The sequence below is a fragment of the Tripterygium wilfordii genome, chromosome 14 (assembly GCF_013401445.1).
Source record: "Tripterygium wilfordii isolate XIE 37 chromosome 14, ASM1340144v1, whole genome shotgun sequence".
In the NCBI taxonomy this organism is placed as follows: domain Eukaryota; kingdom Viridiplantae; phylum Streptophyta; class Magnoliopsida; order Celastrales; family Celastraceae; genus Tripterygium; species Tripterygium wilfordii.
The window spans coordinates 12,853,495-12,876,773 of NC_052245.1; the positions used below are offsets into that span (position 1 = coordinate 12,853,495).

The 23,279-nt window shown below is 38.3% G+C and overlaps 5 protein-coding genes across 6 annotated transcripts; 3 read left to right on the plus strand and 2 right to left on the minus strand.

Moving 5' to 3' along the window:
• Positions 1-144: 144 nt before the first annotated feature.
• Positions 145-2,210, minus strand: LOC120015264 (proline-rich protein 2-like). Its single transcript, XM_038867609.1, has 3 exons — positions 1,848-2,210; positions 1,626-1,710; positions 145-1,488 (listed from the first exon to the last, which is right to left on the minus strand). The coding sequence occupies exons 1-3, from the start codon at positions 1,863-1,865 to the stop codon at positions 596-598; spliced, it is 996 nt and encodes a 331-aa protein (XP_038723537.1). The 5' UTR covers positions 1,866-2,210; the 3' UTR covers positions 145-595.
• Positions 2,211-8,323: 6,113 nt separating this feature from the next.
• On the plus strand, positions 8,324-9,396 carry LOC120015742 (major pollen allergen Bet v 1-M/N-like). Its single transcript, XM_038868289.1, has 2 exons — positions 8,324-8,571; positions 8,827-9,396. The coding sequence occupies exons 1-2, from the start codon at positions 8,388-8,390 to the stop codon at positions 9,129-9,131; spliced, it is 489 nt and encodes a 162-aa protein (XP_038724217.1). The 5' UTR covers positions 8,324-8,387; the 3' UTR covers positions 9,132-9,396.
• Positions 9,397-10,203: 807 nt separating this feature from the next.
• LOC120015743 (major allergen Pru av 1-like) lies at positions 10,204-11,120 on the minus strand. Its single transcript, XM_038868290.1, has 2 exons — positions 10,843-11,120; positions 10,204-10,715 (listed from the first exon to the last, which is right to left on the minus strand). The coding sequence occupies exons 1-2, from the start codon at positions 11,018-11,020 to the stop codon at positions 10,417-10,419; spliced, it is 477 nt and encodes a 158-aa protein (XP_038724218.1). The 5' UTR covers positions 11,021-11,120; the 3' UTR covers positions 10,204-10,416.
• Positions 11,121-13,453: 2,333 nt separating this feature from the next.
• On the plus strand, positions 13,454-14,411 carry LOC120015378 (major allergen Pru ar 1-like). The gene is made up of 2 exons (XM_038867781.1): positions 13,454-13,721; positions 13,934-14,411. Exons 1-2 carry the CDS (start codon positions 13,544-13,546, stop codon positions 14,227-14,229), a joined length of 474 nt encoding a protein of 157 aa, XP_038723709.1. The 5' UTR covers positions 13,454-13,543; the 3' UTR covers positions 14,230-14,411.
• Positions 14,412-20,409: 5,998 nt separating this feature from the next.
• LOC120015502 (cytochrome P450 CYP749A22-like) lies at positions 20,410-23,211 on the plus strand. Of its 2 annotated transcripts, none has more exons than XM_038867963.1 (5): positions 20,410-20,836; positions 21,115-21,338; positions 21,514-21,740; positions 21,968-22,346; positions 22,583-23,211. In XM_038867963.1, the coding sequence occupies exons 1-5, from the start codon at positions 20,560-20,562 to the stop codon at positions 23,015-23,017; spliced, it is 1,542 nt and encodes a 513-aa protein (XP_038723891.1). In that variant the 5' UTR covers positions 20,410-20,559; the 3' UTR covers positions 23,018-23,211. The 2 variants fall into 2 exon arrangements, with proteins under 2 accessions (XP_038723891.1, XP_038723890.1); XM_038867962.1 differs by having other exon boundaries at positions 20,412-20,836; positions 21,965-22,346.
• The last annotated feature ends 68 nt before the right edge of the window (positions 23,212-23,279 follow it).

Below are 23,279 nucleotides of genomic sequence, written 5' to 3' on the forward strand. Positions count from 1 at the left end.
CCTGTGCTTTACTATTTGGGGTCATTTTACATAGGTTATGAATCTCTTTTGCACTACACAAACTTATCATGAAAAATGACATTGGCGAAGTGTAATAACTGGAATGAGAAATTATCTTCCTATGAGTCTAAGAACTGTGTAATCTCTGGTCAGCACCTGCTTGGAGTTTGGTGCCTTAATAAAAAATTTCTATTCAAAAAAAGAGATTATCTTCAAAAGTAGTTTGGATAGAGAAACTTTTAAGTAATTCAGGGGAAATTCAAGGGAGCTAAGAAGTCATCAGATATAGAAAGGAGAGGACTTGTCAAGATAGACGGGCGGAGAAGCGTAGTTGTAGAATAGAACCAATTCTTTATAGGATTCTTCTAAAAGACAAGAATAGCAGGCAAATGTAAAGCCCCTCAGAAGTGGAATGCAGAATCAATTCTTCCGTCACTTAACAAGATTAGAATCTCGTTCTTCCCTGAAACATCTCACATGCTTATTTGATAACATTGCTCCCACCTTCTATTATCTCACTAGTTATTCTCCATCTAGCCCTTCTTTCAGCACCACAAGAAAGGTTTGTTCATTCAGATCAGCCTCCCTGAACTTTCTATACTATTATACAGGCATTTGGATTTTCATCACTGAACATTGATGTGATATTTCCATTGCTGCTGCTGTGATAATCCTCATTGTAGTGGTCTCTCCTATTGTAGTATGTATATCTAGGTGGTGACCTAGTATAATCATATTCAGTGACATAAGGTGATGGCTTGTATGAGTTGTAGCTGTGCGTCACATGGAGAGGCTGTGATGATTCTGGTGGTAGTCCTTGGCCACTGGGGTATTTATTCCAGGGCCTAACATAGCCATGACAGTATCCGTATCTGTAGCCATAGTCCAGTGGTGGGTGTGTTGGTTGAGCTGCATTGGTATCATTAGCAATGGGTAAAGGTGAAGGTGCTTGCGCTGCCTCTGGGGGTGGATTCTCAGGTGGTGGCGGTGACTTCGCTGCTGGAGGTAATCCTTGGCCACTGGGGTATTTATTCCAGGGCCTAACATAGCCCTGATTGTATCCATATCTGTAGCCATAGTCCGGTGGTGGGTGGTGGTATATTACATGGACTTCCCCTACATCCTTAGGACCAGTAGGCTGTGTTGGTCGAGCTGTATTGGTGTCATTAGCAATGTGTAAAGGTGAAGGTGCTTGTGCTGCCTCTGGGGGTGGATTCTCAGGTGGTGGCGGCGACTCTGCTGCTGGAGGTGCTTCAGCTAGTGGAGTTTCTGCTGGTGGAGAGTTTGTTGCTTCTGGTTCTGGTATTGGCTCTGCACCCCCGTCAGGTGGTTGTTCAGTTGGTTGTGTGGCGGTTTCTGGTTCAGTGTGGGAACATATGGTAGCAATCTTTCTTGTTTTCCTAATGGCTTTGAGTATCTTCTCTGGATCTGCCCACCCGATGATCGTCAACTTTTGTTGGGGGAAGTCAATGTATATATCATAGATACCTGTGAAATATGAGAACTTGCTCACATATTAGGAAGCTACATCGCCATATTTCATATTTGTATGGCTGAAAAAACTCAAGAATAGGAATTAGCAATCAGAAGATTCAGAACTTCATAATGGCTCCTTAATATCTTACCATTGATGCCATGCAGTGCTCTCTTAATCTTCTGCACGCACCCGTTACAGTCCATCCGGACTTGTATCTCCGTTACTCGAGGTTTCTGCAGTTGGAGAATAAAACCAAGTCAGAAAAGAAATCTGATAAGTATGTATAGCTGAAGTGTGGAAGCTGTCTGCATATGTAACAATTCAAATGCTGTTGTGAAAATTGTTCTGTGATCTCTGTTTGGAGCTTTACCTCTACGTCTGAAATCATGAGGCAGGGAGAAAGGAGAGATGAAGATAGATGTGCCCTTGTACGATGAGGGCCAAGAGTATAAATGGAGAATCAATAGGTGTCATTTGTTTGTGGGCAGAGATGGGAATACAGGAAAGGTAAAAGGTGTGGGACATGAAAGGAATCTCTCTCTTTTTCTCCGGTTGAGAACGTAAAGATGGAGAAAGATAATATTGTAAGCATGATTTGCCTACCAGGATCATCATCAAATCTTAAAGGGGAGGAGATAAGGAAGAAAGGAGTTAGTGTTTTCTGTACATCTTTGATTGTTGGGGGGAAGGGAATTTGCTTTTTTCTAAAAGCCCACCATTTAAAAGAGTTAAAAGGCTTAGCAGATTATGTAGATAAAATTGTCTATATATATATATATGCAAGGCTTTCACTAGTCAAAGAAGTGAGGAGCTATTTAGGTGTAAGAATATCCACTATGAAGGAATCCTTTTGTCACAAGAAATGTTTGCTTTCCATAAAAATATGGAAGGGAATGTAGTTTTAGGCTTCTTGTTAGTAGTTTATTGAGATTGGAAAGCATAGACCACCCTTCGTTTTTGCCATAAAGGTTGATGGAGATTTAAAGTCCAGATTCCTTCATTGGACTTGAGAGGTGCTTGGAAACTTTAGGTGGTATTAATGCTCTATAATTCACGGTCCATTGACTACTCTTAGATGGGTTTTACATCTTATATCTTGCATTAGCATTCAAATGCTATATTCCAATTTAGTTAAAAGAGTTTAGGGTTGGCTAGTTAACAGCCCGCAAACCAAACTCAGGCTAAACTAGACACGCGTAAACCTACCCGATAGACTATAGGGTAATCAATCATTTCGTAATGCTTTAGTCTTGACACAAGATTAACACAAGATTATATATATGCGAAAGCAGCAAAAGGAAGGAAAAAAAGAGGATATATAATAATTATACCAATGAATGTACTTGACATGTTTCCACGTTGATTACATATATGGAGAATGACATACAGGCTGGCTATGGCGATCGATGCCAAGAATTGACTTTCTACCTCTTGCTTGGCAATTGGCATGGTCACAATTACTATAAAGAAGAAGCCCACTAACAATATCAAGAAGGAGCCCAACAATGGTCTAGAAGCCTCCTATCAAGTTCAACAATAGTAAAGCAGTCTCCTATCAAGTTCAACAATAGTAAAGCTCATTTCAATACAATACAATTTCAACGGTCATCTTTATCACTCTCTGGTCAAGTGACCTTTTGCCTTTACACGTGTAATCCTTGAGTTGGCTTAGTTTATACCCGTTACAATTAGAACGTTGTATCTCTGCATATTGTCTCTGTATATATCCTTATGTGTGTAATCCCTGGTTGATCAATGAAAAGTACTAAACACAAATTCTTTTATGGTATCGGAGCAGGAAAGCTCAGACAACGATTATTCTTCTTCCTCCATGGCAACTCACTATGATCGTTCTCATGGAGATGATTCCACTCTACGTGCTGCTAATGGCAAACCAGTAATTGCCATTAATGGAAATTCTCAGTTAGCTCAAAAGCTAAAACCCAACAACTTCACAATCTGGAGAGCTCAGTGTGTTGCTGTGCTTCGTGGTTATAGACTCATGGGATTCGTGGATGGAAGTTTACCCTGTCCACCTGAAACAGAGGTCAATGAGTATGATTATTGGGATAGACAAGATAGTCTATTACTCAACGCTCTTATAGCTTCTCTTCACGAGTCTGTCACGCCTTTACTTGGTGATGTTTCAACCAGTGCCGATGTGTGGAAAAAGCTTCATCAATTATATGCCAACAAGTCTCGATCTCGCAAAATACAACTAAGACAACAGCTGCACAATCTTCAGCAAGGTTCCAAATCTGTTGAAGAATACCTGCAAGGTGTTCGACAAATTGCCGATGAGCTCGCTCTCGTTAAGCATGCCGTCGATGAAGACGATTTAGTTCTCTATACTCTTGATGGCCTAGGACCTGAATTTCGTGGCATAGTTGAAGCAATTAGAGGACGAGAAAATCCCATTACGTTTGATGATCTTCATGATCGTCTTGTAAGTCATGAAGCTTATCTTCAAAGGCTTGAAAAGAATCAGCTCTCCACTGTAGCTACAGCTCACTACACTCAAAAACAATCGTCCTTTAATAACAAATCTCACAGTCACGGATCCTGGTACTATGGAGCTCAACAGAAAAATCAACCTCCTCGACAAAATTATGGAGGAGGAGGAGGCAGTCAGCGATCTCAACAGTTTTCTAATGGAGGATCCTACTCTAATCAAAACAACAATCGTCAGCGCTCACGCACATTCTGTCAAATTTGTGAAAAGCCAGGGCATACAGCTAGAGTGTGCCGAAAGTTGAAATCTTTTGCTTCTGAATATGCACCAAGTGCCAACTATGCTGCAAGTGCAGCAGGATCTACTCCCTCCAACACCGAACCTTGGCTCGTTGACTCAGGGGCAAGCCATCACATGACTGCCCAACTCGGAAATCTCTCAATTCACTCAGAGTATGATGGAACAGACGAAGTCAAGATCGGGGATGGCTCAGGTTTGGCAGTCACCCATCAAGGAACTTGCAAACTTCACACACCTAAACATGCTTTCACACTAGCACACACGCTTTGCGTACCTGCACTAAAGAAAAATTTAATTTCAGTTCATCAATTTACTAAATCTAATGATGTTTTTGTAGAATTTCATCCTAACTTTTTTGTTGTGAAGTCACAGAATTCAGGAGTTCCGCTGGCTCGGGGCAAATGCATTGATGGAATTTACCAGTTTACCTCTGTCCCATCCCTCTCTGCTCATTTTGCTCAACAAACCAATATTGATATTTGGCACCAACGATTGGGGCATCCGGGACACCCTATTCTTAGCTCTCTACTGCAATCAGTTCATTTACCTTGTGCTAAGACATTCAAATCCTTAGATTGTAATGCTTGCCACATTAATAAAAGTCATCGCCTTCCTTTTGGTTCATCAACTGTCGCTACTACTGCTCCTCTTCAAATTCTTTTCTCAGATATTTGGGGTCCTGTTTCCACCCCATCCATCTTTGGACACAAATATTACTTGCTATTTGTCGATCACTTCACAAGATACTCATGGCTATTTCCTTTGTTCCAAAAATCTGATACTAGTTCTATCTTTCTACAATTTAAAAGTATTGTTGAAAATCAATTTACTACAAAGATTAAAACCCTATACACTGATAATGGAGGAGAATTTTTAAAATTAAAAACCACCCTAGCTGACTCTGGTATTTCATGGATGCAGTCACCTCCCTATACCCCTCAACATGTTGGCTTAGCAGAGCGCAAACACCGACATATAGTTGAAACCGGGAAAACACTTCTATCTCAAGCCAAGTTGCCCTACTCTTTCTGGTCTTTGGCTTTTGAAACAGCTGCCTATCTTATAAACAGAATGCCTCTCACTCCTACTAAGTTTCATTCTCCGTTTCAGCTCTTATTTCATCATTCACCAAATTATCTTAAACTCAAAGTGTTTGGGTGTCTTTGTTACCCATGGCTCAGGCCCTATACTCATAGCAAACTTGAACCAAGGTCCACTCCATGCATCTTTGTTGGTTATTCGTCCTCTCAAAGCTCGTTTAAATGCTATGATCCTATCACTCACAAACTCTATCTATCCAGACATGTAATTTTCAAAGAACACATCTTCCCTGGTTGTCCATCATCTTCTGATTGTTCATCTATCATCTCTAACCCTGACCAGTACCACCCTTTACCAAATCCTAACATAGTGTCATATCCATCCACCGTGACCACCTCTCCTCCTGTTTCAAGTGTTACCACCTCATCCACTATCCCTCTTTCTCTCAACCAAGTTGTGGACTCCTCTCAATCTCAGTCCATATCACCAGCCGACCCTCCATCTGAGGACTCTCCTCCACCTCTCCAATCTACCAATGTTCCTCCAACTCGTCAACACTCCATGACTACACGATCTATGAACAACATCTACAAACCGAAAAATTTACATAATTCCACTCTCCATCCTGCTGCTTCTTCTCCTGAGCCTCATACCGTTTATGAAGCTCTTCAAAGTCCTCATTGGATTGCTGCCATGAAATCTGAAATTGAAGCTCTTAATCAACATGGAACCTGGACTCTCATCCCTCCAGATAAATCTCATCGCCCCATTGGTTCCAAGTGGGTATTTCGTCTCAAACGTAACCCCGATGGCAGCATTCACCGTTATAAAGCTCGCCTAGTGGCTCAAGGTTTTCTCCAACGGCCGGGAGTTGATTATTCTCAAACTTTCAGCCCTGTTGTTAAGTCAACAACCATCAGATTAATTCTATCTCTTGCTGTGATGCATAATTGGCCTTTGAAACAACTAGACATCAATAATGCCTTCCTCAATGGTACACTCATAGAGACTGTTATTATGAAACAACCACCTGGATTTGTTGATCCTCACTTTCCCAAACATCTTTGTCTCCTGCACAAATCCGTCTATGGTCTCAAACAAGCACCCCGTGCTTGGTTTACTGCCTTGCGTGATGCACTTCTTCAACTCGGCTTTGTTAATTCTCGTGCTGACTGTTCTTTATTTATTTATCATTCACATTCAGCAGTTCTCTACTTACTTGTTTATGTCGATGATCTTATTCTAACTGGGTCTTATTTATCTCTTATTCACAGAGTGACCACAGCTCTTGCAAGTAAATTTTCTCTCAAGGATCTTGGAAACCTCGCATACTTTCTGGGCATAGAAGCAGTCCGTACTGATGCTGGATTGTTTCTTTGTCAACAAAAATATGCTCGCGACCTCCTTCATCGTGCTAAGATGCTCGACTCAAAACCTGTTGCAACCCCTCTCCCTTCCAACTTCAAGCTCTCTCAATTTGATGGCATAGCTTTGTCTGATTGCTCTCTTTATCGTCAACTTATTGGTGGCTTACAATATCTCTCCTTAACTCGTCCGGACATGAGTTTCGCTGTCAATCGTCTAGCACAATATCTTACCAGACCAACTACCTCACACTGGCTTATTCTCAAGCGTCTCTTGCGCTATCTCAAAGGGACACTTACTCATGGAGTTTTTCTTTCCTCCCGTCGGTACCGTTGTCTTCGCGCCTTCTCTGATTCGGACTGGGCTGGAAATCTGATCGTTCCTCTGTTTCATCATATCTCATCTTCTTTGATGACAGTCCGATATCTTGGCGGTCCCGTAAACAGCGTGCCATTGCTCGTTCCTCGACAGAAGCCGAATACCGCTCTTTGGCCTCTACTGCCTCTGAAGTTCTCTGGATCACTCACCTTCTTGTTGAACTACGTATTCCGCTGCAATCCCCTCCAGTTCTTCGCTGTGATAATTTAGGAGCCACTCATCTCAGCCTCAATTCTGTAATGCATTCACGGATGAAGCACATCGCTATAGACCTGCATTTTCTGCGTGATCTTGTCAACAAAGGTGTCATCTCTGTTCAACACATTCACACCAGCAATCAGCTCGCTGACTTACTTACAAAAGCCCTACCTCGTCATCGATTTCTTGCTCTCTGTACCAAGATCGGCATCCTTGATGGCTCCATGATCTTGAGGGGGCGTATAAAGAAGAAGCCCACTAACAATATCAAGAAGGAGCCCAACAATGGTCTAGAAGCCTCCTATCAAGTTCAACAATAGTAAAGCAGCCTCCTATCAAGTTCAACAATAGTAAAGCTCATTTCAATACAATACAATTTCAACGGTCATCTTTATCACTCTCTGGTCAAGTGACCTTTTGCCTTTACACGTGTAATCCTTGAGTTGGCTTAGTTTATACCCGTTACAATTAGAACGTTGTATCTCTGCATATTGTCTCTGTATATATCCTTATGTGTGTAATCCCTGGTTGATCAATGAAAAGTACTAAACACAAATTCTTTTAATTACAACTGAGCCAACCACATATTGTTCATGCATCTCTTCACGAACTAAGCTCGATCAACACATGAGTATTATATTTAGCCATTTGGTGATAGTTTAGTTAGTGAATGGGGGTCATACCATATGGATTCAGGAAGTTTTGAGTCCCATTTTTATTAGGAGTAATACCCTTATGGTCATATACTGTGCTTTGGCCCAACATACTCTGTTGTCAGGTAGAAATTTGCGTATGAGCATAACGATCCTAGTTTAGACTCGTATTGAATGTTCAAAAGGACAATTTTGTATAGTGACGTTCTCGGTTACCAAAAAAATTATATGGTGTCATTCTCGCATACTAAACAAAAAAGTATATTTAATAGTTTCACTTGATATCAAAATATTACGAATTTTATTGTTTGATCTAAACGTGAAGAGCACACCGATAGAAATCATTATTAGGGAAAGTGCAAAGCACGATCATCAATCTAATACTTGTGTATGTGACACTGTTTCTGCGTGTATATATATATATATATATATATATATATCACTCGACACAATTTAGAAAACCAAACCAATTAGTCTTGCAATTGCATAATTCTTCAACACACATAAAAGAAAAAACAACAACATGGGTGTTGGGATCATTGTGGATGAGCATGTGTCTTCAATCTCTGTCGAGAGGCTATGGAAGGCAGCCATTGTTGACGGTCACAACCTTGTCCCTAAGCTTCTTCCCAACATCATTTCAAGCATTGAAATCCTTGAAGGAGATGGAGGAGTTGGCACCATCAAGAAGTTAAACTTCACAGATGGTTTGTGCCTAATTCTACCAATTAATCATTTTCATAACTACTCTCAAGTTGGTATCCCAGTTATCTCAACCGTTAAATTGGACGCACATAATTCAAGTGAATTCGCGGGCTCTATGTCCCACGTGATGCACATGAAATCATATACGTAGTGCATACAACTCAGCATCTGGGATAACTGAGATGTCAACTACTGGGATCTTTGTCATAATTGTTTTATTAATCATGAGCAAATGAATGTTCTATCTTTGTAAGCAGATGTCATGGGTGCTCAGTACATTAAGGATCAAGTGGAGGTGATAGACCATGAGAAGCATATATTCAAGTTATCTATCATTGAAGGAGGCCTTATTGGTATAAAGATGAAGTCTTATGTTTATGAGGTTTCTTTTACATCAACTAGTGAGGGAGGTTCTTTGGCCAATCTGAAAATAGATTATGAACCATTAGAGGATGCTGTCCTGCCATCTGAAGAAGAGATCAACAACATCAAGCTAGCTCATATTGCAATGGTTAAGGCTGTGGATGGGTATCTCTTGGCCAACCCAGATGCTTATGCTTAATTCCACCAATAGGGTTTTGCACTAATTTGCTTCTGTTTCTCCATCTTATTGTCTTTGCCGATCTGGGATTTGAATAATCTGCGAGTGTCAGACAACAACAAGTAATTGATGTTGGTATGGTGTGTTTGAATTCATGGTGTGTAACTCCATTTGGGATTGTAATGTTTGCTGTGTATTTTGAATTGGTTTATGTATTGATTCAGAATAATGAGCACAATGTGCCAATTTTATGCATCTTTATGAATTTCTAGGTTTCAAAGTTCTAGTCTTTTGAGTAAATTATCATCAGGGTTTTCATTCATTATTGCTGGATCATCAGTGGATTGATAATAAATGGAAGCATTAATTCAATTCATCAAAGAAGATACAATCAAAAGTAATCTTGCATGCCAAACAGGGGCAGATTTAATTAATGAAAACATGATCAAAGACATGACCTTGATCCTTAATGGATGAACATAACTAATTAATTAATTACGGATTTGCTTGAAGATAGGCTTCAATGGCCTTGAAAATTCCAGAGGCCTGATTTTGGAAGAATTGACACTTCATGCAGAGATTCCATCTTTATCAGTTTCATGCAAAGAGAATCTACTTCGACTTATCAATTTGGTTGTCATGGGATGTTATCGCTAGAATTTGTGTTAAAACTGGGTATTTGCATTTGCCTTTTAAGAGTATTGCACACAAGGTGTTTGTTTATTTGCCTCTTTTGTAATTGCCGCAAATTTTCATTGGGATTGCATAAAATTGGCTTTATCATCTGTTCACCTAGCCCCCATTTTATTTGAATCATCCCTGATTTCCTATAAACCCAAAATCGCAGAGCTCACACGTAACTTTGGTATAACATGCAGGCTTTGGTAGTAGTCAGCATTCAGCGACACAGCAGTATAACAAGCAAAAGTGAATCTTGCAACCATGGACTCAGCATGAAGGGTCAGGGCTTCCTTGGGACTCCAAACGCCGGTAGCCAGTGACCAAGTGGTAGGTATTTCATTACTTTCACATGCCATGTTTATGGATTGTACAACACGCACAGCTTGGCAAGAATTATTGTGTAAAGAATTTGTGAAGATATTAAAAACCAGTGCTCATTATATTGTAATAATACATTACAAACTGAAATGCATACAAAATGCATTCCTGTATGAAATCACCTCAAACAGCAAAGAAGAGGAACAACAACACAACTTGAATTCCATTTTCCATAGGAAATTTTATTGCCATTCATGAAATGAAGTCCCCATCTTTATTTAATTGACCAAAGATTGGATGGGGGGAACTAATAGGCATCGGGATTGGCCAAGAGATAGGTTTCGACTGCCTTGAACATGGCAGTGGCCGTTCCCTTGGCTTCATTGATTTTTTCCTCTGGAATCACAATGTCACCCTTTGTGTGGTATGTGGTGATGGTCTTCCAGACAGACCCTCCATCAGAAGATGCCTCAATCTTGTTCTCCGAACTGATTTTGTCGAGAGCACCCCTCAGAATTTCACCTTCGATTATGCTGTAGTGGTATGAGAAAGTCTCTTTGTCTACTGATTCAATCTTGTGCTTCACATATGTGGCCTGATCACCAGCTGCATATGCATCACATACAAATAACAATCATATTTAGTCACTCTGTTTTTCTTGTTTTATTTTATTTATGGAAGTACTTCAAAATCTAAGGAGGAGTTTATAGTGAATACGATGAAAACTAATTACCTCCAAAAATGATCTTCTTGATAGTTCCCGCTCCGCCATCACCTTCGAGGATTTCGATGTTCTTAATTTGAGGGATTACCTTGGGGAACAAGTTGACACCATCAAGGACGTAAGCTTGGAAGAGCTTAGCTGGTGGGATTGCGAGGACATTCTCTGATTCGTAAGTGACAACACCCATGTTGGACTAGGAAATTAAGATTGGTAAAACTGGATTGGAATGAAAGTCAGAAGAATGTTTAGTGTTTGTTGGAAGTGTTTTGAGCTGTGTGATGATATGGTATGGAAGTGGAGGTGGTATTTATAGGCTGAACTTGAAGGTCTCCTATTGTTGAAGATGTCCCTATTTGATCCAAGGGTTTGGACATTATTGAATTATTCTAGAAATGAATTGCGTATCAACATGGATGGCTTTGCAATCTAGTCAGAGATGGCTCCTTTGGATATATTAAAAAAATTCCAATTGCATCAATTTTGATCCAATTTTTTGGACCCACATCGTTCAATTATCTGTAGAGGTCAGCTATAGCCGCCTACTTTTGAACATCAAGTGGAGATTAATATATTTTTGGCTCACAAAATGACAAACAGAAACTTCATTTTCATCAAAAAACACATGGAAGACAACAGTTGGATCAAAGTTGACGCCTTGAATGGACTTCGATTTATTTTTACATTACAGTTTAATTGCATACATGATCCATACATTTAATCTTGTTTCATTCTAGAATATTGGTGATTAATTTAGCTTTCCTGTGATGAAATTAATAGTAAGTTAATAACACAAATTGATCTCACTTCAAAATTTGGAATGAATTGGAACATTTTGTTTTGGTGCCTTCCTTGGCTGACTTACAGAATTGCTAAGCCATCACTTTTGATTACCCAATTACATCAAGAAGTTCAAATAAAGTATGGAACTGGAACTTATTCTCATAGTCTACATCAGAAGTTAAAGCTCTTTCTTACCACCAAGCCTTGATCAAGAAGATCACATTTGCTGGAGGTACATATTTAGTCCTTGATTTTGGATTACTTTTCCCTTTTATGTAGCATAATAAGTAGTGACTAATTAATGTTGTCTGGATATATGAATATGCAGCTGACAACCAAGCCACATATGTGAAGCACAAGATTGACAGCATAATCGAATTAAGGCGATGTTTTGAGGGGTTCTCTTGAGAAAATCAGTTCCGAGAACAAGATTGTGGGTTCTGCGGACGGAGGGTCGATCTGGAAGACCACCACCACTTACCACACCAAGGGTGACATTGTGATTCCAGAGGATAAGCTCAATGAGGCCAAAGAAATGGCCGCTGCAATGTTCAAGGCTGTTGAAGCCTATCTCTTGGCCAATCCGGACGCCTATTAGTTCATCTTCAAATCTTGAGAGAAATTAAACATCAGAGATTTTGTTTCATGCTTTTGATTAAATTTCTTTTGCTATGCAAGTTGTTTTTGTGTGGGCTGTTTTGGCAGTACTTGTTTTATGTTTGAAGGTGTATTTTGAATAGGTTTATGTATTCATTCTGAATAATGAGCACAATGTGTTATATATATGTATTGAATAGTAAAACCTTGGATAATTCGTTTGGTCTACATCTATATTAAAGGCAGACGACGCACGCGGCTTCTAGAAACAGCCAACAAAATAAAACAGTTGAAAAGAAATACAAGTTAATATCAAGGAATATTATTATTATCATGTTATGTAGTGAAGATTTGATTTTTCTCTAAATTGATAATCAATTATTATATCAATTTAAAAAATTTATTTTATTAGTCAATATTAATCTCCAATTCTCTATGTGTTTGATTTCTGAATCACACGATACTTATCTAATGGTTTTGAAAATAAATACATCTACTTTCTCTACGAAATTTTTGAGATTTTAAATCAATGAAATGTGGTTTTTTTTTTTTTTTGACCATTAGATAATTAGTATCGTGTGACTGACATCATCCAAATAGTAAATAATAATAATGAAAAAAATGAATAGCATTATATCCAGGTCCATAAATAGATTATTCATGTAATGTAAGTACTAGGTAGCCATTGGGAGTTTGAAACAATATATTCTAGTGATTGTCCCAATTGAACAGATCGAGCAAGTTCAAATTGAAGTAATATAAAATCGATTAATCAGAAGAAAGCGTCCTGTAGAGCAACAAAAGTCCACAAACCACTCAATTGACATCAATGGGTAAAATTTCCTTATGCTTCGAAGACTCCATAATAATAATAATAATAATAATAATAATAATAATAAAGAATACACTAAACTATTAACGGGAGTAACCAAATAGTAACTTGCTAATTAAGTTGGTTTCCATTTCACATTTCATTGCTTTCCCATATTATTTTAAAAATCTTTATATTAGTGAATTCACAATTTCAAATGATTTGGCAATTATGCATTACTTTTCATAGCTAGGTGGCTTTCTTGACTAAATTCCCAAGCCATCATTCTTGATTGCCCAAGATGACATATCGACAAATTCCAGTTCACAATTTCGAATGATTTGGCAATATTTATGTATTAGTAATCTTCTTTGTTTTTTTTTATAGCTAGGTACGTGGCTATAAATAACTATAAATAGCAGTACCCTCTATCAATTCATTCCCACACAACCACACAAATCAAACTAACAAAACTCCCAGCAGAATCAAGCACTCATCTCAGTTTCCTATAGCTTATATACAATGGGTGTTGTCTCATACCAAACAGAGAATTTTCTCGCAATCGCACCAAACAGGCTATTCAAGGCCTATGCTGATGGTGCCAACTTCTTCCCCAAGGTTATCCCCATCATCAAGAGTATCGAAATCATTGAAGGCAACGGTGGAGCCGGAACCATCCAGAAGTTCACTTTCGTTGGAGGTAATTACTTTGTTAAGACTTTATATCTCACGTCGGATTGACATAACCCAATCACATAAACAACGCAATTTCTAAACCGAAGAACCAATCGCGATGGCCCAATAAAAATAAAGCCGTGCAGACCTTTAACCCACGGCAGACAATATTGGTTTGTAGTGTTTGGACTAGATTTTCTAACATTAATATTAATTGTTATCTTTATATATGAACAGATGGCGGAGTGACATATGTGAAGCACAAGATTGAAGCACTCGACCAAGACACTCTGACATATAACTTCAGCATAATTGAGGGAGACCTCATCAAGGGTGCTCTTGAGAAAATCAGTTCAGAGAACAAGATTGTGGCTTCTCCGGACGGTGGGTCTATTTGGAAGACCACCGCCACGTACCACTTCAACAGTGACGTTGTGATTCCGGAGGACAAACTCAACGAGGCCAAAGAAAAGTCCACCGCAATGTTCAAGGCCGTTGAAGCATATCTCTTGGCCAACCCTGATGCCTATTAATTAAGTCAAGTCCCCTGGCCTATTCTTCAATCTATCTTTGATTTCAGAATAAAACTTCCTAATATGGATGTGCTTGTGCTGTTTGTTGTTGTTCATTTTATATATTCAGAGGTTTTGTATCAAATTTTCAAATGTTTCTGCATTAGTTCCAATCAATGAGAAAATTCTGCTGGTTTTCCAGATATTTTACTAGTCGGATAAGCATTTGGTTACAGTCGGGTTTTTTTTCCCCTTCCCTTTTTTGACCTTAATTTAATGGAACTTGACGATCGATTATCAGCGATTATTTTGGTTATCAATCGGTTTTATTAAAGAAATATGTAAGAAAATTTCAAAAATAACCGACCAGTCATTTCGGGTTTTTCATTTTACAAAATTTTCATGCTTTGGGACTTGATCCTCATGAAACATTGAAACCAACTAAGCCCATTGGACTCCTTTCAAATGGGTTAGAATTTTTGTGGGCCTATTAATCTTAGAGAATTGAAATGGGCCTGTTGAAAGTGATAAGGCCCACTGATTACACTACAATCCCTCGTCATGATTTTTTAGAGGGAGAATATTTTTTTTGGCTAGTGAGAGTGCATTGGAAAAAAAAAATCTACAAAGTACGAGGGATACCCCAAGATCAAAATCCGATGGAAACTAGGGGTGAATATCGGGTCGGGTTCCGGGTTATCGGACCGGGTCTGACCCGACCCGATATTTTTTTAGAAGTGAAGACCCGGTCCGATAACCCTGTTAAAAATTATCGGGTTATCGGGTTCCGGGTCACCGGGTTTATCGGACCGGGTTTCGGGTGACCCGATACCATTAACAGTGCCAAATCCAAGACCATAAAACCCAGTTTCTGCTTTAGCTGTTTCTCCATTCCTGGGTTTCAGACTTCAGTCATGACATCCCATAACCTTAATCTTCTACTTCGTCCTCAGTTGTTACTTCTGGATATCATCATTGGGACTCGAATGCCAAATCCCAACGATCCTAAAGATTCAAAAAATCTTTGAGACCGAAGCAACGGCAAAGACGACGTCGGCGTCGGTGGGTTGCAATAGTAGTGACTAAATGGATAATCTTCGTTGTCGGCGCCGTTGTTGCAGTGGTAGTGACCTAGGCTGTAAAGGTGTAAATGACTAAATGGGGGTAATTGTAAAAGTAAATTAATATTAGCATTTAGTAATATATAAAATCAAAATTAGGCTAAGGCTGCATAGTGCTAAGGAAGGCTGCACTGTTAGTGCATGTATCCCACATCGGACAAATCAGATAGAGGAACAAAAAGATATTCTTTAAAAGCACAAATCACAAAAGCAACAAGCATGTAACTCTATCTCTAATAATTTAATATTTTTTAATCGGGTTATCGGGTGACCCGATAGCCCGAAATTTACCAAAAAAATGACCCGGAACCCGGTCCTATTATGAGTTCTTCGGGTCGGGTTTGGCCCGGACCGATAAAATGTGTTTCAGGCTTGCCCGATAAACCCCGGGTCGGTCCGGGTTTTGAAACCCGATGAACACCCCTAATGGAAACTAGTCTTCAAAATGCCCCAAACCTTACAAGAAAGGGCAAGACCACCCAAACGAAACAAATCATGAAAACAAGGTCCACAGCCCAAGTAACAAGGCCAATGGCCCAAGAAATTGAAATGTCAACCACCAAGCTAGCCCATAATGCTCGCCCGTACCGCTACTAGCCCACGACTAACATGATTATAGCCCAAAGGCCAAGCAAAAAATAATCTCAACCCAGAAAATTTGAGGAGAGATACGGTAGCCCATAATCCAGAAGTAGCCCAAATCTGACCCAAGCCCAAAATGCATTAGATCCACACGCCAAAAGGCAGCCCAAGAAATACTTGAAAGGGAACTGCTATTTGGTTTCGCACGCACTATTGGGCCGTAGTCCTATTAATTTCATGGAAGTAGTCTTGAGCTTTCAAATATTTTCATACCAGCCCCGTAACCTTTTAGTAATTTCATTTAAAACCCTCGCAGAGTCGCAGACCACAGAAAGTCTCGCTCTCTATATATAAAACTGACCGGGATTCGGAATTCTCACAAAAACCTCCTCTACAAGCAATCTTAGTCTACCAAATGCACACGAGTTTCGATATACCGCACATATTTTTAGAAAAAATATTTAAATATACTAAAATATACTTATATGAAATTACTTTAAAACATGTTTATCCTTTACACTCATATTTTATGCTCAATACAATTACATTAAATTAAACTCTCTAACCCTAATATAATCCAACAGTTCAAATCAAATGCCTCTTTTTTTAATCCTTAATTAATAAACCTACTCTTCATCTTCCTTCTTCCCACCTCTCCCCCGATTCTTCTCCTCTTTCTCCGGCTAGGCCTTCTCTTCACCAACGAAACAACTGAAGGATGACCGGACTCGTCTCCGTGGATTGCATTTCAGGCGGCGATGTCACCATTATATATCCAGAAGAATCAACTCTTCATCTGGTGTCTTGAAACAGCCCAAGTCCTATGATATTTTGTATTGGTGTTGATGAGAGAGAGACAAATTTGCAAAAGAATATTACACTATTTGTTTGAATTGTTTTGTTAAAATTATTGATTTGGGTTTGATTTTTCTTTCTCTTCTCTTGGTTCTTATTTTTGCTTGAAACATGGGGAGTAGGAGATTGGTTATAAGTATAATGAGAATTTCTTTTTTTGAGAAAGACTAGGAGGTACATTCATTCATCCTCGTCGTGTAGAGAGAGAGGAGAGCAAGTTGATTTAAAGCTGAAATTTGAGGGCAAGAAAAGGAGTGAGAGAGCATGGTAGAGACTACCTTAGAATTGCTATTGGGAAATTGCTGTAGCCAGAATTGGTATTATTGTTCACAGAGAGTTGCTGTGAGAATAGGGTAGACATGTTGTGAGGTAGGGTTGTGCATCTGAACCCAAAACCCAGACCAACCGGGCCGGTCAATCCGGTTTGGTTTCGGTCTTTGACCTTTTCTGATCAAACGGTTATACTAACCGAGAATAACCGGTACACATCGGTCCGGTTAGTGGATTCAGATTTTTGAAACCATGATTAACTAGACCGGACCGGTAGTATACTTATATAATTATATTTAATATTCAATTATATATAATATAATTTATGAATGATAACAATATAATATTATGATATGAACAAATATCTACCGTGGATATCTATCTATTGCAATATCCACCATTAAAATTCAACTCTTAAAATAAAAAGTAATTAAAAATTCTGAAATTCTAAAACAAGAAGCTGAGATTTAGGGCTCTTCAGTTCGTTCGAAAGTTTGTAATCGTATTTTGCGAGACGCCGTCGCAGTGCACAATAGCACAAGTTCGTCGCCGCTCCTACTATCCAAGCCACCGGACTGGTCCACAGTCCACACCATCGTCGCTCCTGCTACTCTGTCTCTATTCGCACAGTACAGCGACATAGCCAGTCAACCACTTAGCTCGTCGTCTTTCCAGTTTTCATCTCTTGTGAACAGGTAGGGTACGTGCCCTTGTTTTTCTTCCTTTTCGTTTATTGGCATCTCTATATTTGAGCTCATGTTTTCTTTGATTTTTGTTCTCCTGTGCAATAAAAGATTGAAGGTTTTCTAAAGCACGGTCGCCGCTTCTAGCCACATAGCCTTTCCATCTCTTATGAACAGGCATGGTTCTCTGTCTTCTTGATTTTTTGGTCTTCGATAATTGTGTGTATATGTACCTATTTGGTTTTCGATAATTGTGTGTATATGACCATATGTAATTGCCTATTTGGTCTTCAATTTTTAACCTATTCTTATATGTAATTGTCTGTATCATAATGGATGGAATTTATTCTGTAATATGTATTGTAGGATAACAATTGTGGAGGGAAATAGTTCCCAATCACCATCCCCTCCAATTTCTCAATATGGAGATACAGCAGAAACAATAGAAGGTGTTGAACCAGTAGTAACACAATCAGAAGTTGCTGAATGTTAACTTGTTGTTGTAGTGTTGATTTAAAAATGCACGCACGTCAGGCCCATAATGCACGCAAGTGCCAATTCTTAGATCGATATTCGTCAAACATAAGTTAGCGGTTAGTCATTCTGGCATTGTCTTCAAAATCTCATTCTCGTCGTTGCCACCGGTCCACCAATACTCTTGTAGTCATCCAAGTGTATGTGTGTATATATGTATAGAAATTCTCCTACAATGTCCTAAAATGAGGTCGTAAAATAAAGTTTTATTATTTTTAATTTATAAAAAATATATTTGTATTTTGATAGATATTACGAATCGAACGCTATATTTTTTGTTCGAAACAAAAATCAAATTCAAAATTAAAAGTGCATGATAATTTTGGATATAAAACAAACGACATTTCATAATACATTTCAGGTTACATTTGATTTTTGTTTCGAACAAAAAAATATCGTTGGGTTCGTAAGATCAATCAAAATATAAATATATTTTTTTCTAAATTTAAAAAAAAAATATTTTCAACCTTAAAAATGAATTTTAAAAACTAGAATCTCATTTCCCTGCAATATTTTAATAGCTCTATGAGATTTCGTATTATATATATACACACATACAGAGACAGATATATGTATGAAGCTCAATATTTGACTTCGCTTGCCATATATGGCAAATTGATTCAAAGCTAAAATCATCAATCCACATTGTGACAGAGATTGTCATTATCAGGAACTTAAAATAGTTGAGTCAAAGTAAGCAGATAGCTTTTAATACCTGTACAAGATGATACATTTAGCGAAAAGGTGCAACTCACAAATTCACGTGGTCAAAAGATTACCAAAAAAATATATCTTCAAAGATTGTTACTACTTTTATAATATAATAATGTCGCAGTCACATTGCATTGATTTCTAAAGCCATACGAACTCCTCTCTCTATCACTCAATGAGACTTTTCCATGGCCTTAACTTAAGTCAACAAGTGTGATGTTTTAAGTAGAAAAGTTTGATCACGCCACTGGACAAATTCACGTGGGCGTGAACGATTACCAAAAAACACATCTTCAAAGTCAAAGATTGTTACGACTTATAATAATGTCACAGTCACGTTGCATGATTCTAAGCCATACAATTTATAGGATAAACTCATCTCTCTATCACTCAATCAGGACTTTTCCTTGGGCCTAAATTAAGTCAACAAGTCTGATGTTTTAAGTAGAAAGTTTGATCACGCCACTGTGTAATGAAAGCATTGGCAACTCATACTAACTTTGGAAAAGTCGCTTCAAAGACAGTTACATATGATATCATCTCATTTAACTTTACAATTAAAGTAAATTGGGGGACTAGAAAGCAAAACTTAAGCAAGCAAATTCGATCAAGACAGAAAATATTAGGGGCGTCTAATTTCACAATCAATAATTCTACTCTATTCCTTTAGCATATTAATTTCAATTATTATCTATGTTGATAGTTGATTTTCCTAACCTATTATTCAATACTTTATTCCTGATTATATCAAAAGTACTTTTATTATGGCAAAAATCCATTAAGTTCATGTAGCAACCACATAGGTCATGTCCCTATATTCCTATGGTTCATGCAACTTATGGTATCTATTATCAAAAGCATAAATCTAAATATTTCATTCCAATCTCAGTTCAGAACATCAAATCATTCAAATATTGATCAGACATATGAAAGTATTAAGCACACAAATAGATACTCAAGTATGGAATAATGATTATTGAATCAACATAATCAAAATCATAGACTAGTCATGATTAGGCTACATTAGAGCCTGCAAAAGAGTTGAGTACTTTCTTCAATTGCTCTCATTCCAAATCCTTCTCTTATTCAAAGAGTGATGAGAATAGTCATTAGAGAATGAATAAGAAAAGTGGACCAAACGACACCAACATATATTAAGCAAAATATGACATTTGATTCTCGAGACTTTTTTTTTGCATGCGGTGGCTACAATTTATTGGTTTTTAGATTATTAGCAAAACATAAAATCCCAAACAATTTTGTTGGCTCAGCAAAACTTGCACCATTGCAAGTGCTCTAAGATTGTTGAGGTTGGAATCCATATAAGATGGCTTGTGTTTAACGTGTGTCGTTATGCAAGAATCAATAAAATTTCCTTCATTATTATTTTGTCTCCATATTCTCAACTTCATCTCGCCAACTAAGATACCAACAAGTAGATGATGGTATCTCTCAGTTTATACAATTTTTTAATATATAATGCATGAACGAGATGGCCATGTGCCATGGCATGGGCAGTCTATTTAAGTCGCGAGAAAAGTGAAGCTGCTTTGATCATATTCACATATATACTCTCATAGCAAGAAACGAAGAGAATGGCAGCTGGTATAGCAACTTTATTTCTTGACTCGATATGCCTCTACCTTCTCTTTGTTCTAGTAAAGTTTCTATACAAAGTATGGTGGACACCAATTTGGACACAAAAGGTGATGGCCAAACAAGGAATCAGAGGCCCTCGTTACAGATTCCTGCATGGAAACATGAAGGAGGTTATGCAAATGAAGAAGGAAGCCATGGCAATAACTATGGGTCTCTCAAATGACATAATTCAGAAGGTTCAGCCTCAGTTTCACAGATGGATCAACACATATGGTAAGATATATTAACATTAATATTGTTTATCTTCTTTTTGTTAATCTTTTTACAGCCTTGCTGCTCGTCCCAGCAACTGGAATCCCAATGATCCCAGTTGCGGAGGTGTCTGGAGGGGATTAAAAGTGCAAGTAGAGCCCATCACTTACACTTTTAATCTCCTCTATACACCTCCAGTTACTGGGACAAATAGCTTTTTCGATCTTTTTCAATCTTATGTTAATTCCAGATGATTGTAAAGTAAGGACTAATTCACTCTTTGTACGTATCTGGTGTAGGGAAGAATTTCCTTTTCTGGCAAGGACCTAAAGCACAGGTTTTTGTGTCCGAGGGAGAGCTTATGAAGGAGATATTGAATAACAAAGAAAAAACATATCCAAAACAAGAGCTTGCCCCTTATGCACAGAAGCTGATTGGGAACAGCCTTGTGTCCTTTGAAGGTGAAATATGGTCCAAGATGCGTAAATTGGCCAACCATGCCTTCCATGGAGAGAGCCTTAAAGTAAGCCCTCCTAACAATATATACATATACTATACTCTTGCATCGGTTCGGGGACCTGCGGTAAACAATAGTTCACACTTCACATGACTGTGCTTCTACTGCAGGGTCCCTTAACCTGTGTTCTGGTGCAATACCAAAGAAATTAATGGTATGTATTGTACTATACTTGTTGCAGAATTTGACGCCAGAGATGGTTGCTAGTTCGGAAATGATGCTTGAGAGGTGGAAAAAACATGAAGGGAAAGAAATTGAGGTTTTTGAAGAATTTAAGCAATTGACATCAGAAGTTATTTCCAGGACAGCCTTTGGAAGTAGTTATGTTGAAGGGAAGGACATTTTTGAGAAACTAAGGAAAGTACTCATGATCGCTCACCGACCTCCTCCATCCAAATTTAGTTTCAGGTAAATATATTTAATTGTAGGGTATAAACGGTCGGTTTTTTGACATGAATTTAATCAATCAATCAGCAGTTATTTCGATCGATTCTATTAATTTTTTTGGGAAAATAACTAACCGATTGTGATTGTTTGACTGTCAGTTCGATTTTTACGTTTTTTTAAACTATTCAGCCTCTTCATTTGTTATCATTCATATGTCTGTAAGTAAATGTTTATGTTTTTTGCAGTAACATATTCAGAGGTAATGGAGGAGAAAATGAAATGCAGAAGCTAGTGAGCGAGATGCGGAACGAAATCTTGGAAATGATAAGGAAGAGAGAAAAGAAGGTGAAGAGTGGAGAAGCAGAGTCTTATGGGAAAGACTTTCTTGGATTACTTCTACAATCATGTCATGACCCTGATGAGTCCCAGAGGATTACAGTGGAGAATGTGATCGATGAGTGCAAAGGAATGTACGTCGCCGGACAAGAAACCACCACTAACTTGCTCTCATGGACAATTATGCTCCTAGCTATCCACACCGATTGGCAGGAAGAAGCAAGAAAGGAAGTTCAAGACATATTTGGCCAACAAATTCCAAACCCAGATGGAATTTCCAAACTCAAAATCGTAAGTGTAGAATATTCCATATTTTTTTTTTTTTTTTGTCAAGTAGAGGGGTGGTTACCAAGTCGAGTACGTGTTTTAACCATCTCGACTTAGAGGTTTTTGGCTAGTCAACACATATCGGGACAACTGCATAATAATATAACCTTATGAGAGCATATTCGAAAATGATAAAGATCGCAGCAGTTGATAAGTGGTGCATATCTTACTAACATAATTTGGTTTGATATGTTATGCAGATGGGTATGATCATCAATGAAACGCTGCGATTATATCCTCCGGCAATGGGAGTAATTAGGAAAGTTAATCGAGAAGTTCAATTGGGAAAGTACAGGCTACCATCAAATACAAACTTCTACCTCCCAATCCTGAAGCTTCACCATGATCCTAAGACATGGGGAGAGGATGCTCATCTCTTTAAGCCGGAGAGATTCGCAGAAGGAGTTGCCAAAGCTACCGGAAATGATGTCTCTGCCTTTTGTCCCTTCGGAATTGGACCAAGAACTTGTGTAGGATCAAATTTTGCAATCACAGAAGTTAAGATTGCTCTTTCAATGATTTTACAGCGCTATAGCTTCACTCTCTCTCCGGCTTACGTTCACTCGCCGGTGCAAGTTCTTCTTCTTCGCCCACAACATGGAGTTCAGATCATACTTGAACCATTGAATAGATAGCGGAGATTGAATTAAGCTTCTGTTGAAAACGATTACTGTGGTGTGGAATGGTCGATATAGATGATTTTTATTACATCTTCAGATTTGGTACTGTTTATGTACGATAATCGTTTTGTCATGGATTACAGTTTACAAAAGAAGTTGGCGTTATTTTAAATAAAATATAGAAATAAGATATTTAATTGTAATCAATCATATTATTCATTATCATATTTAAACTTGTCTATTGTAACCTATCTAATTCAATGGGAAATTTAGAGTC

What these genes read in the sequence shown, in the direction of transcription:
- LOC120015378 (XM_038867781.1), top strand. Translation starts at nt 13,544, where the DNA reads ATGGGTGTTGTCTCATACCAAACAGAGAATTTTCTCGCAATCGCACCA. An exon ending in GAAGTTCACTTTCGTTGGAG is followed by an intron (nt 13,722 to 13,933) that starts GTAATTACTTTG and finishes ATATATGAACAG; the next exon opens with ATGGCGGAGTGACATATGTG.
- LOC120015742 (XM_038868289.1), top strand. Translation starts at nt 8,388, where the DNA reads ATGGGTGTTGGGATCATTGTGGATGAGCATGTGTCTTCAATCTCTGTC. An exon ending in GAAGTTAAACTTCACAGATG is followed by an intron (nt 8,572 to 8,826) that starts GTTTGTGCCTAA and finishes CTTTGTAAGCAG; the next exon opens with ATGTCATGGGTGCTCAGTAC.
- LOC120015743 (XM_038868290.1), bottom strand. Translation starts at nt 11,020, where the DNA reads ATGGGTGTTGTCACTTACGAATCAGAGAATGTCCTCGCAATCCCACCA. An exon ending in CAAGAAGATCATTTTTGGAG is followed by an intron (nt 10,716 to 10,842) that starts GTAATTAGTTTT and finishes ATGCATATGCAG; the next exon opens with CTGGTGATCAGGCCACATAT.
- LOC120015502 (XM_038867962.1), top strand. Translation starts at nt 20,560, where the DNA reads ATGGCAGCTGGTATAGCAACTTTATTTCTTGACTCGATATGCCTCTAC. An exon ending in CAGATGGATCAACACATATG is followed by an intron (nt 20,837 to 21,114) that starts GTAAGATATATT and finishes TATCTGGTGTAG; the next exon opens with GGAAGAATTTCCTTTTCTGG. An exon ending in CCATCCAAATTTAGTTTCAG is followed by an intron (nt 21,741 to 21,964) that starts GTAAATATATTT and finishes TGTTTTTTGCAG; the next exon opens with TAACATATTCAGAGGTAATG.
- LOC120015264 (XM_038867609.1), bottom strand. An exon ending in AGCACTGCATGGCATCAATG is followed by an intron (nt 1,489 to 1,625) that starts GTAAGATATTAA and finishes CATATTTCACAG; the next exon opens with GTATCTATGATATATACATT.